The 13,979-nt window shown below is 32.3% G+C and overlaps 1 protein-coding gene across 1 annotated transcript; it reads right to left on the bottom strand.

Moving 5' to 3' along the window:
- LOC109357153 (putative leucine-rich repeat receptor-like serine/threonine-protein kinase At2g14440) lies at positions 3,169–9,848 on the bottom strand. The gene is made up of 9 exons (XM_019600922.1): positions 9,672–9,848; positions 8,512–9,573; positions 7,860–8,010; positions 7,286–7,357; positions 6,881–6,949; positions 6,544–6,612; positions 5,056–5,133; positions 4,132–4,337; positions 3,169–3,716 (listed from the first exon to the last, which is right to left on the bottom strand). The coding sequence occupies exons 1-9, from the start codon at positions 9,772–9,774 to the stop codon at positions 3,613–3,615; spliced, it is 1,914 nt and encodes a 637-aa protein (XP_019456467.1). The 5' UTR covers positions 9,775–9,848; the 3' UTR covers positions 3,169–3,612.

The following is a 13,979-nucleotide window of genomic DNA, read 5'->3' as shown; positions in this document are numbered from 1 at the left end:
AAAACATTCTAATTCTCTATAAAAAAATATAAAAATATGAAAACCTTAATATGAACCAAAATTTAAATATAACTATTCAAATAAATTACACGCTCTATATAAATTAACGTCAGAGTTGTTAAATCAAGCATAATAGAAATAATGAAATTATAAATTATAAAGATTCATCCATGCATATCCCCATTCAATCAAGCGACCTATTTTTTAAATATAACTATTTAAATAAATTACACGCTCTATATAAATTAACATCAGAGTTGTTAAATCAAGCATAATAGAAATAATGAAATTATAAATTATAAACATTCATCCATGCATATCTCCATTCAATCAAGCGACCTATTTTTTGTAATCTTCATAGCTGAAAAGTATCTTTTTGCGGTTATTTTATGCAACATCTAAAGTCATTGCAAACAAAATAAAATATAATAGAAACAAAGCATAATAGAAATAATGAAATTATAAATTATAAAGATTTAAAGAGTGAATAGAAACAATGAAACATAATAGAAACAATGAAGCAAATAAAGAATAAAAGAAACGGAACATCGTTTGAAAGAAATAAATAGAAACACTGAAATAAAAATGGTGTTAAATATATATCCAAACAATGAAATGAAAATTTAATGAAACAAACAAATAACAAAGGAAATAGCTTTATTCAAATGTAACAAATAGAAACAATAAAATTGAAACAATAAAATGGAAACAATGTTAAGATAATAGAAAAAATAAAATACAGAATAAAAACAATGAAATAGAAAATGTTAAATGGCTATATAAACAACCAATTAGCTAAGAAATAAAACAATATTCGAAGACAATACTTAGTTTCTAGCTAATATTCTTATATGTAGGTAATATATAATTTTCTTTAAAAAAAATCATAAAATAATATATATTACAAAATAGAACATACTATTAATTGTCAGTGTAAAGATTTATACATATGCATCGTCTACCATTATTTGAATTACTTTTTTCGAAGAAATAATGATGATTAAAAGAATGATGTATGATATGCAGACAATATATAAAACTCTTACATTGTTAATGTATACATTTTTCCTTTAAAAAATATATAATTTAAAAAAAAAATCAAAGTGTGCATTGCACACCCTCACCACCACATGGCACCGTCGCCTGTTATATTTATATAAAAAATAACTTTAAAAAAATATTTGATGGATTAATAAGAAATCCTGACAACTTAATTAATGTTAAATTATTAGTAATATTCATGTTAACTATCAATGTGTTTTAACATTTTAAATATATATTGCAAAAATGTTATCTTGACAACTAATTTGTGATACAACTTTTAGTTGTTTTATTAGTTTCGGATAAATTTGTTAAAATATAGTAGATAAATAGTAAGTGAGAGATAGATATAATTTAATTTATTATAAGAAAAGTTACAAAATTTTGGATGTTGAAATAACATTGTTTTTCTACTTGCAGTGGAAAGTCTATATTCAACCAAATGATGTTGAGGCAGCTTGTTTTGAAAAACTTCAGAAATAATATGTTGAATTTTCTTTTATCCCTTTTTGATGATGTGATTATTCAACGTCTTGTCACCATTATTGAGTATTCAATCTTGTTTCCATAATTGAACTACCCCTGTTAAGCTTATATATATCTATATCTTATGTAGGTCATTGCAACCTTTAACAAGTGTTCATTTCATATTGGTAAATAATTAGGAAAAATATTTCTGACAAAGGATTTTATTACTTCTTCCCAAGAAGTTCCGTCAATATCATCAAATGTTGGGTAGTCTTGTCACCATAGAAATTGGTTTATGATCTTTTCATGTTGTACTTACAAAGCACATCATAGATTTGGAGTCATGTAAGCTTCCCATTCAAGATCGAGCGGAATAATTAAACTAGAGTATCATTTCAATTTCTATTTTTAGTTTAACAACTAAGTGAGTTTATATAACAAAAAAACTAAGTGAGTGTAATTATATACATATATAGGAACTGATTCAGCCAATAACAGATGTTATGTTATTAGAAGAATAAGAATCATTAATATGAATCAGTTAATTTTATTTGAATTATCAAGATTATAAAATAAACAAGAATAATAACCAAGAATTATTTATAATAATTTGGATTATCCTTCATGAATTAATTTTTTAATTAAAAGTAGGCTTGATTATTATTTATAAGCCAAATACAATGGTTACTTAAAAACAATTAAACAAAGTACTAGAGAAGAAATTTTACATCAAAGTAATGAGTGATGCGTGATTCTGGGCTCATGAAAACAGATTATTCCTATAAAAGCAAACCAAGAATTCTAGAATGGATTCAGAACCTACTCGATGTTGGGCCTGTTGCAAGAAAAATTACTGTATTCATCTGAACCAATGGTCTGAGACACATACAGACCATTAATATTTAATAATCTCAATAAAATTGATCTATAAATGCTTCCCTAACCACACAATAATTTGTTTTCGGGATGTTAATGTACAATGATCTGTTGTCCTAAAGCTTCCAAACTATATCTCAAACTAATGAAAATATGTCATGTCAATTAAACAAATCAAATATTTATTACTTTTTCTGCTTTTTATTTATTATTATTAGTTTAGGACATACTTTGGAACAATAGATATTTTCTGATGTTAATACTGCAAAATTTCACGTACCATATGGGTCATGTGGCTTGAGGGTTAGTTAAATAACAGGTTTTCAATGCTATTCAAAGGAAAGTTAAGGGCATGGCATATACACCTTTGACATACTTTAGCTTAAATCAACTCACCTCATCCTACTTTATCATTGTTTCTACAGATTTTAGCTTAGGTTCTGTAAATAATTTTATCCCTATATATAGTTTTGCTAAGAGTAAGGATGCTTCACCATGGCTTCATTTGGCATGGCCATCCCTCTTATAAACTTCAATTTTATCCTGCTTTTGCATCATAAGACTCCACTGTAGGAAAATTCCTGGTGAACCTGTTGTTGCTTAGTTCCATAGGATAACAAACCCAGAAATGGTTCACTTATGCATCAATGCTCTCCTCGCTGCCTGCCATAGGCTAGCCATCACTGCCAACTTGTGCGCCAAAATTGCGGTATCACAAGCAACAATTACCCGGTGAACCATAGGAAATAAAAATCTAGGTTAATGAAGGCAAAGAAGTCAACATTAGCCTGTGACAAGTAATTACTTTATGTAAACGAATGAAAATGCTAAAATACATTGTACAATAAGGTCCTATTTTGCAGAATTCATGTACCATGAAAAGATGGACAGTAATTTGTTGCTCAAATTTTATCACATATTCAGCTAAAGCTGCAGATCATATTGACATAACAAGGGTATCATGCCTTTGTTTGATGATTCAAGAAACAATGTTGAGACATAATATGCATGGTACTAAGTGGCTTCCAGAATCCTTGGCGAGACAAAGTTGTAGGAGAAAGACAAGCCCCAGAAACATTACTTCTTTTTACACCAAAGCAGCAGTGTTGTCACATTAAGGTTGGTCATTGATGCTAAAACAGACTCATCCTTTCTCAAAGCTGTATCAGTGTATGTATAGCTCGAAAACTATGAAAATTGGTATTCCATTTCCATTAAGAAAAGTTGTTACTGTGTACTAAAAGGAGAAGGTCCCTTGGCATGTTGACTCTCCATCTCGAGAACCATTAAGGATTTCTGTCTCTGATATCGGTTTCTCTTGGCTGCTAATGCTGCAAATGAAGCCATATAATTGTCAATAATAGAAATGCATCTTATGAATTTACAAGAACCACTCGGATTTATCACCCATCTAATCCAATCCAAAAACTGAATTGAAAAACTGAAACCCAATCAAAACCAAACAAGTTTTGAACTTTTACTTGGATTCATATTTTGATCCAAACAATATTATTTATTCCTATGGAAGATTTTAAACAATGTTCATAAAAGCAATTTGATCCAAAAATTGTTATATATGAATCGTATGGAAGATTTTAAACAATGTCCATAAGTGACTGTTTATATGCAATCTATAAAGTAACAGAGTAAAGAAGCTCCTAGACCAGTAATAACAAGGCAGTACTAAAATTTACCCATAAAAGTAAATAAAGGGAGAGAAAAGAATCTTACTGAAACCATACTTACCAGTTAATTCATGAGGCAGAGCAAAGTCATAATCATTCCTTCTCCGTCTGATAAAGATAAAGACCAGCAGCACTACCACACAGAAAACAAATAGACATGACAAACCTATTGCAATTTTACCCGGAATAGATAATCTGCCGTTCTCCCAAAACATAGGACATGCTGCCAAAGATGGTACACCACACAAACCTTTGTTGCCAGAGAGGCTGAGCAAAAAAACAAATCAAAATGAATAGAGAAAACAGATTATTTCTGAATGAATTAGATGAACACAATTAACTGCACCTATTGATAAATGCACAGTAGCAGGTAGCTCTTAGGTGATATGCTACTTTTGTACTATTACACCCCCAGCAAGTTAGGTAATGATCCACCGGAACACTTATTTATTTCTATTTCAAGATACCCGGTCTCTCTTTTTTTTCAATTTTTAGTGTTGACTAATCCCACAGATGGACAAAACCCATGTAAAATGGGTATCCGGTTTCTGCCACTTTATAACCTTATTTTCTAACTGCATAGTCCATCCTTTAAGAAGATTGAGGTTAATCAAAATTGAAGATATTTTGAAAATAATCAAAATTATTTAAGCTTAGGAGAATTACACAACTTTGACGTCCTACACCAAATACTGTTCTATATAGAAGAAGCAAGTAACAATAACAATAACAATTGATCCTAAAGCTAATTTTAGAATCCAATGCGGATGACAGATGACACCCTGAGCCTAGGAAGGACTACTGTGGCTCCCCTCGAAATTTAGTTTAGATATGAATATATGCACGAGTGCACTCAAAGAAAAGCAGACAGACACGGTCATAAACTAATAAGCCAAAATAGCAAAAGCATGGAAGTTATCAAATATTTCAATCTGAACAGAACACTGCAGAAACAGATTAACCCTATCAGATTAAAGTTACATACTCAATAGCTCCACCGTGCACACCAATGGAATAAAGTTCCTCAGGCACTCGTCCTTCCAATAAGTTACCATTCAACAGCCTGGCAAGATAAAATGGATTATAAAAACAAATTGAATCAAGAAAAAAGTAGTCTGGAGAAGAAAGGACCAATTTAAGACTGCATTAAGCCTAGAGTGTAAGCAATATCAACCATTTCTTTTCTACAGTGACCAAATGATCATCCAGTTTAAGGGGAAGACATATATCGAATGGACTCAGCTTCCAACACCCAAAATATGTATTCATTGAGGACTATGTCATTTTAAAAACAATAAACAGACTTTTCATTATCACAATACTAATATTATGAAACAGTTGAATACACAGCTGGCTAATTCTCCTAATTACAAAAGGTTAAAATGCTCCTTTAGTATTTTTTTTTGAACAATGCAGCTTTTTATTACTTTGATCTGACATCTCCAAATTCAATACAAATTACAAAGGCAATAACCAAACTAAATTTAATATTTGGAAGTAATATGTCAGTAAGCATTCAGAGTTGCATCTTTAAAATTCTCATAAAATTACAAGAGTGACAAAACTGTACTGAAACATGAAAATGAAAATGCTGATACTGTAACATAAGGACAACTTAAAATGACATGTTTTTTGCAACTGCAGAAGAAATTGTCAAAAATATGATTCAAATTATAAAAAGCAGAACAGAAAGGCCTGCATTCAAAGCCAGTAACTACTAGCAAGAAAGTACATTTCTACATTCTGAACTTGTCACTACTAGCCATATAGTAAGTTTCTACATTCTGAACCTTTTACTTTAAGAAACTTTCACTATCAGGATAATACTACATCATATTGGAGTTTACTACTGCACAAAATTTCAGCCTAAAAATATATAGAACTGCTAACAGTATAGATCTGTAAATTACAAGACAATAAGTTTTCTTTTAAGCATGATACGTTCTACGTGGACACGAGAATATAAATGAAGTCCTTCAAATGAAATATTAAAATCCACTTATATACTCTATCGAAGTTAAGATTTTTAGGTTACACTAATATGAAAACATTTTTTCCATGTTCTTGCCTTTATAAATCTGACCCTCAAGCAAATTTACTATCTCAACATGTGAAAGAATGGGGCAGATTTTGGCTATTAGTAGCATTGTTGCCATAAATTTCCACAGAACTTTTGGGAGTTTTATTTTTAAAAGGCATTATTGCCATAAGGGTGTAGGGTTCAGATTAAGTCTATTGACTAAGTGGGTTTATTGGAATTTTGGATTTTGATAGGGTTCAATGGCAATGTTTGTACATAGTCTAACCACCTAGTTGGATAAGACTTGGTTGATGTTGTAGTTCAAAAGTGACATTAATCCACAAGTAAATCATTTTATAACCTGAGTTGTTAGTCAAAGGATCACAATACCAACAAAACTAATTCTTAACTCTCTGTGACCTTCATGTAACCATCAATGCAGTAGATACTTACACGAGCTGCAAACTTGAAGAGGCTATACTATCTGGTATGGAGCCTGTTAACTGATTGTTGGACAAATCCCTGCAGCATGTATTCCAAAGGAAACAAATAAAATATTAAATAAATAACATCAGGTTTATTCTAAGTATATATCAGATAGCCGCATCCAAACACTTACACCAATAATGACTCCAGAAATAAAATGAACATAAAAAGATATATACTGTGGAAATGTTACAACATTCAGTATGGTGACAAAAGTCATGGAAGAAATATCCTGTAAAATATGATTTTTCAGAGGGTAAAACACATGGGAACTGACTATCAACTAGGAAAAGCATGTACTTACAGTTGTGTCAGGGATCTTTGACCCAGCCCAGAAGGTATTTCACCTACCAATGAATTAGAACTCAAGTTCCTGCAATATTAAAAATAAATTACTACATAATTGGTATCAATGTAAAACAGTTTGTCCAGGAAAACACACTAGACAATTGATATAAACTTAATGAGTAAAATGTTCCATGTTGCTTAAGTATGGGTACAGTGCAACCCAGTATAAACATGGGGTACAATAGTTTTAAAAAAAATCAAGGTATGCATACGGCTTGTGAGCATTGGAGAAATTTTATAGACCTAGATCAATTAGCAAATTTTTCACCAGATTGGTTCAATGTTAAACCTGAATACATATAAGCTACATGATGTGAAAGATACCTAGCATATGTGTAAGCAATTGGCTGCTGATACTTACAGGCTTACCAAGTCTGGCAAAAGACTAATCTGGTCACTTATGAACCCTTTCAGACCTTGACTGCCCAGATCTCTGAAATGAAAATTGAAACAAAGATAAAGTTAAAGCTTTAGGAGAGGAATTAAAATTAAATTAAATAAAGGGGCAAGAACAATTGTCTGAATAAGAAACCAATTGTAACTTCCACCTTTTGCTTTCTTTTTTTATCTGAGTGACCCTATATCCCACTAACTACCCCACCATCTAGCAGGAAGGACTGTTGATAAGCCCAAAAGGTCATTGGCAGAATAACTTACTTGCAAGGAAAATGCTATTTGTAGCTTTATGCAAAAAAGATTATGAAACTTTTCTCATAAAATGATACAGCAACAAGATATCATGACTCATGAGTGCACTAGATCACCCACCATCTCTATTTTTAGCAAAAGGAACCTACCCCACCATTAACCTCACATAAAGTTTGACATGTAAATTAAGAGACTTTTTACGTAACATCCCGTGTATATGTATCACCAAAATTCTTCAATTATTAAGATCCATTACATAACTTAGGAGAAGTGAAAGGAATGCTTACATTTGACTTATCACAAGAGCAGTCTTATCCTTACTCATTCTGCATGTTACTCCCTCCCAAGCATCCCAATTAGTAGGCGCACAAGGATCACCATTCCAACCCATTCTCTCAGGAACCCGAAGTGAATCTTTCAATGCTTTCATGGCAATCACTGAAACCAAAAAAAGGAAAAATTGAAAAGAAAAGGTCAAACATTGATCATAACTCCTGTGTGGTTGCTCTCCTGTCAACAAAAAATCATTCTTTTTACATTGTTAACATAGGTAAATAAAAATTATTACAACAAAAAAAACACCCCAAACACCTAATTTGCAGGTAACTGTTTTGGTACTACCAGATATTCCTTCACCTCATGACCGATGAACTAATCCTTTCGGTGCATAAGTGTCTCTTTCAATAAGTGTAGCTCTCAATAATCAAACTCTTATTAGCAACTAACTATATTTGTACAACATTCACAAAGCATAACTTTCCTTAATTAAATTTTCATTAAAATAGCAATTCATGCCATCAATCCATTCATATACACAAAATTATTAACAAGACAACAAAAGAATAATACAAAATCAGATTCCTTTTGAATGCATTTAACAAAAACAGAAAGGGAAAAAAGCTAAACTAAATTTCAGGAAACATTCATTAGATTACCAACCTTGTTGAGGAACAGTGGAAGGATCAGTGGGAACCAAAGCATAATTCTCAATCCCACAAATCAAAGGCGCACCCACAACACCAACAAGCTTCACCTTCAACACACTGCTACTCAAATTCTTCACTGTATGATGCCACGTAAATGCGGCGAAACCCCCCACTTGCTTATATATATCAATCCTCGTCAAATTCTCACCATTGATGAACACATCGAACACTCTTTCCCCAACCTTCCTTATCCTTGTCTCAATTTCTGCGAAATGCAGCCATATAAGGTAATCCAGCTTCGCATCAACGCTCAATTCATACTCCAAAACGCTACCGTTTTCTTCATCTGTTGTCACCGCCGTCTGGTACAGCTTCGCCGGGAAATAATTCGGCTTCTGATCGGTCCCGCTGACGTCACTCCTCGTCGATAACTCAGCGATTTTGTTCGATTTTCTCGTCCGGAAGTCCGAATCGGACTGCCACGAGCGGCCGAACCGGTCCACGTCGTTAGTGAAGCCCGGGCCCCACTGGTTCGAACCGCAGGAGATGCGACCGTAGTTGACAAGAATGACGCTACTGTTCCCGGTGGAAGATGCATCGTAGGAATTGGGATCGACGGCGAAGAATTCGATGGAAGAGATGACCGGCGGGTCGGTGGCGAAGCTGTAGAAGCAGACTAACGCGGCGGTGTCGGAGGAGGGGAATGAGGCTATGAGGTCAGAGTACGCACCGTCGCGAGCAACGGAGTTAGGCCATGGAGTGCGCCAGGAGAAGACGACGGTGCCTTGAACGGAGACGTCGAAGGAAGGAGGGTGGGACTTGCCGTCGTAGTTGTCATAGACAACGAAAGTGCGGAGGAAGAAGCGGTGGGATGGGGAAGGAAGGGAATAGCAGTTTTTCTTGCCGGAGGAAATAGGAAAGAAGCGGAGATTTTTCTCATGGGGATGGTTGAAGCGGAGAGGCTCGGAGACTATTGAGGTGGCGCCGCCGGTGAAGAAACGGTCAGAGAGCCAGGTAGTGTTGAAGATGTCAGTGCTGTTGGTGGAACTGCCGCAATCTATGTGGTATGAGAAACCTGTAATGAGAACAAGAGAGAGTGTGTTAGTGCTAAATATGAGTTTAGTGCTAATTAGTTTGATTTAGGAATGATATTGAATTATGGGTAAAGGTTACCTAATGGGTAGGAGGAAGAGGACGGTGGGAGAGTGGCGGAGGAGGTGGCGGTGGTGGAGAAGAAGAAAGGGAAGAGGAGGAAATAGAGAAGAGTGAGAGGCATTGTGTATTTTTTAGTTGGAGTGCAAGTCAATTCAAGTAAGGATTATACTAAGAAAAGACTCAGCTGAAATTCTGTGACAAAAAATAGAAGATTCGAGAGTTATTCGTATGAAAATGGGAACTATTTAAGGAAAAAAGTAAGATAGTGAATCCTTTTTAGGGGTTTGGTTTTTTTTCCCAACAAGTTTCAAAATTAAATTATTGTTATTTTGATCATCTTAAAGATTTAGTAGGGATTTAAACCATCAAACCCAACTTCTTGGTAATATAATTGATTTGAGTAAGTGGCAACTGACGCAAGAGTTTCTAAATTTGATGCTAAAGTTTTGTGATTCCTATGGTATGAACTGTGGTCTGGTTTATGCTGAACTTAGTCTATTTCACGTGCTGGCTTTATTTGGTTGCAGGTGGGGGCAGGGATAATGAGATGGGAAATGATTAAATGTGGCAATTAGCAAATCCAAACCAAGTTAATTTTAGAAGATGTCATTAGTTACAACTCTGGATATAGTTAATGCACGTGAGTGTGTGTGAGTTTATAAAAGTTTAATCAATGGTGGTATTCCATTAAAAAATGGTCTGATAATTCTACTGAATTCAATGGTGAGCCTGTGTTGATAACTTGATATCCATCTGAAAAGAAAGCCTTTATGAATAATGATGTACAACTTTTTCCATGCACTAGACCATAATGAAGCCACCACCCCACTCAAACTAGTTAGGTGATGAAGTAAATTGTTCTCATGCTCAAACTTTACCATATTTAAGCTTATTTGGTTAAGCGGGCTATTGTATTTCAAAGAAGTAGGAACAACTATTAATTGAATGTTCCATGATAGGTCCAAACGCCACGAGCAGTTAAATCGCTATTTCCTGAGTGAAAATTCAAGTTATGGCCTCTTTTAAATACTGTTTACTTTTTTAATCATTATTTTATATTTTTAACTTACATTTAAAAAATAAGGACACCCTCACTACATGTGGATATATATTATATTATATTTTCTCTTAAACATATCAAGTCTATATGACATATATGAGTCTAGACCTCATATTTACTTGTTTAAATAATCTTAAAACTTATCAATATTTAAAAGTTTGACATGACATGTTCGCATATCTAAAGATTTGTTATAATGACCCCTCGTGTTATAGGCAAGAATTTAATTTCTTTCGGGATGTGTCTTGACAAATGTTACTAATAGGAATTGGATATTTGACCTAATATAATAAATGAAAATTTAGTGAAATCTTATACTATTAAACTAATATCTGATAGATGTACCTTTTGCATTTACCAACCAATCATTCTTTTGTTTGAATATATAAATATATTTAACAAAATATTAATGTGTTACATTATAATTTATTTTTATTACTGGTTTATAGTTTATCTCTAATTGTCCAGGGATCCAAAAAGGATGACTCAATTTCTTGGTCCTTTTGTGTGAGGGTAGGGTTTGAGTTGAAATCAAATGAGTAGTGTAATTTCTAGAAGCTTCCGTAAGTGGGACCAATCAATTCTTGGGCCATCTTATCAATGTCCAACCTTGAGATTAATTTTTTGGGAACACTAATAGTTACAAAATTACCATATTAATTTTTTATTTCCATTTTCAAATTTATAGATAAAAAGTATTGGAATAAAGTTGTTATTAATTTCTTCATTTGCCATTTGAAATAGGGATAAAGAACGTGGCATTTTTAATAATTATTAATAGTAACATGTTAATTAAAAATCAAATACATTCATATTTTCTTAGATAATTAATGAGTATAAATCTAAGAGATTGATTGGATCATTGTATTCATATTTTTTCTATAAACCAAAAATTTGTTTAAGTTATATTTTTCATTAAGCATATCTTCAACTAACTAACCGGTGGAAGTTAAAAGCTTCGGAAATATAAGCAATTGTCAAAATGATTTTTACCTTTTGCTAATAAATCTTTAATTATGTATGTGTATGATTGGAATTGGACATTTGTTAGATACTTAAGAAATTGGGTAAGACCATTTGTAATGATAAATCTATTTTTATTAAATATATTTTTGAGACTCTAACTCAAGTGAGTTACCTGATGAAGCTATAACAACTATTTGCCAATTGATCAACGCAATTGCTAGTAAAGTGAGTTAATATTTAAAAGCTAAATTATGCACCTTTTAATATAATAAATACATTATTTTGGATTGTAGGTTAAGTGAGTTAATATTTAAAAACTAAATTATCAACCTTTTAATATATTATTTTCTAACATAAAAGTGATAAAACTACTTAGTTTACTTTCACAATATTCTGAAGACAGTTGTAAGTAGTAACCAATGTTGTAAAAACCATTTCGTATCAGTCGGTTCAATCGAAAAATCGATGAACCATACCCTTAACCGGTACTGTACAGGTGTTGAACCGGTCAAATATTAAAACGATTAAAACATGTCAAAAACGGGTCAAAACCGGTGAACCGGCCGGTTTATACACATATATTTTTTTTTTTTGAAAAAAAACTTAAAAACCCATTACAAGGTGACCCATTTTTCCAACCCTTCTTCAACACTTTAAGACACATGTTTCAAAGGCATATATAGATTACACTTTTTAGTTCCTAACATTCGTGTGTAATCTCAGTGACATTTGTGTAACCTTGGAGTAGTATCTGAAAATAGGATTTGGTAGAAAAATATAATATCAATATGAGACAACTTTGACGTTAAATATTAAAACTCCAAATTTATTTGTTTTATAGAGTGAGTTGTGAACATGTATCATTTTATTTATATTTTGCGGTTGTTAAGTGATACTTTTGAATTAATATATGTTTTATAATTTAGACTTTGAATTTGTTAAAGAATTAAATTGTTTGTTTATGTGAATTTTGAGTAGATTATAAATATGGATTATAAATTTGAATATCTACCTATCTGAAATTTTTTTGTTATAGGTTTTTATATATATATATATAAGTAGGTATGTCCGGTTTAACCGGCATGCGATTTAATTACTGAACCATCTATTAAACCACTATACCAGTACTCTGACCAATTTGATAACCGGTACAATTTTAACCAACCTGTAACCAGTAATGGTCAGCCATTCAAAAACAAATGGGTTGGTGAAACTTGAAAGCCGAAGTAGAAGAAATGTATTGTACATAATACAAATACGACTATAGTTTCATTACCCAACACCAGAGGATTATTCCCCATCATATCACGGACTTAACAATAAGAGCGCACACGTGTCTTTCCAGCCTGGCTTCCTAACATGTAGGATTGGTACATAAACATTAAAAGTGAGATCTATGGTTTTCATTAGTCCATCGAGTGAGACTTCTCTTCATTAATAAAGAGGAAAATAAAATAAAATATCAAAAGAAAAATAATATATATTGATATTTGCATCATTTTTATTTAAAATGTGATTACATTTTTATCTTTAAAGTTGAAAAGAAATAATCCATTTCATCTTTAGTAGCTAAGTCTCACTCTCCACCATCCTTAGCTCACACACCCCAACTAGATCCTGAGCTGATTATTTGATTGAAAGAATGAAGAATAAATGAAAAATGGTATATCATCCTATTATATTTTCTTACTAATCTTCCTACCCATAAAAAGATGATATATATCACAATAAGATACTTTAATTATTAATGATTGTATTACAAATAAAAACGTGTGTCATTTTTTGTGGGTATGAAAATTTAGTAGAATGATATAACAATACTAACAAGAAATATTCCAACCCAAAAGCTCTCTATTTCCTTATTATTTATAAGAAAAGAAACATAAAGTAGCTTTTCTAGCCGTCTTCAATGCAATTCAATTCCTTGAATACCCTAAGAAAATATAAGACTTGTATAGTTTTCATTGGTTCCAACTTCCATGTAGTTATTAGACTCAAGATTCAAGACACATCCAACTAAAACAATTCATGATGTGTATAATCTGTTCTTTTCAGAATCTCCTACCCCATTGTAGTGCATCATAAGCATGCAAACCCCATCTGCTCCAGTTGCAACTGCACTTTCCCAAGTTTTATGGCATGTTCAACATTTTTAGCACTTATATTGCTTCATTTATCATGCAATGATGTTGTCTTTTGTTGCTTATGAAGATAGCTAAAAGGATGGGAGTGTAGATATTAACAATTAGGTTAATACTATATGTTGCATGATTATATTAAAGCAATGGTATATTGTGAAT

The sequence above is a fragment of the Lupinus angustifolius genome, chromosome LG09 (genome assembly GCF_001865875.1).
Source record: "Lupinus angustifolius cultivar Tanjil chromosome LG09, LupAngTanjil_v1.0, whole genome shotgun sequence".
In the NCBI taxonomy this organism is placed as follows: domain Eukaryota; kingdom Viridiplantae; phylum Streptophyta; class Magnoliopsida; order Fabales; family Fabaceae; genus Lupinus; species Lupinus angustifolius.
The sequence above is the reverse complement of the archived record's forward strand: the minus strand, read 5'-3'. Positions and strand labels throughout refer to the sequence as shown.

Coding starts and splice junctions, on each gene's coding strand:
- LOC109357153 (XM_019600922.1), bottom strand. CDS start 9,774: ATGCCTCTCACTCTTCTCTATTTCCTCCTCTTCCCTTTCTTCTTCTCC. Junction 9,574..9,671: donor CTCTTCCTCCTACCCATTAG/GTAACCTTTACC, acceptor TTCTCATTACAG/GTTTCTCATACCACATAGAT. Junction 6,950..7,285: donor TTGCCAGACTTGGTAAGCCT/GTAAGTATCAGC, acceptor TTAATATTGCAG/GAACTTGAGTTCTAATTCAT.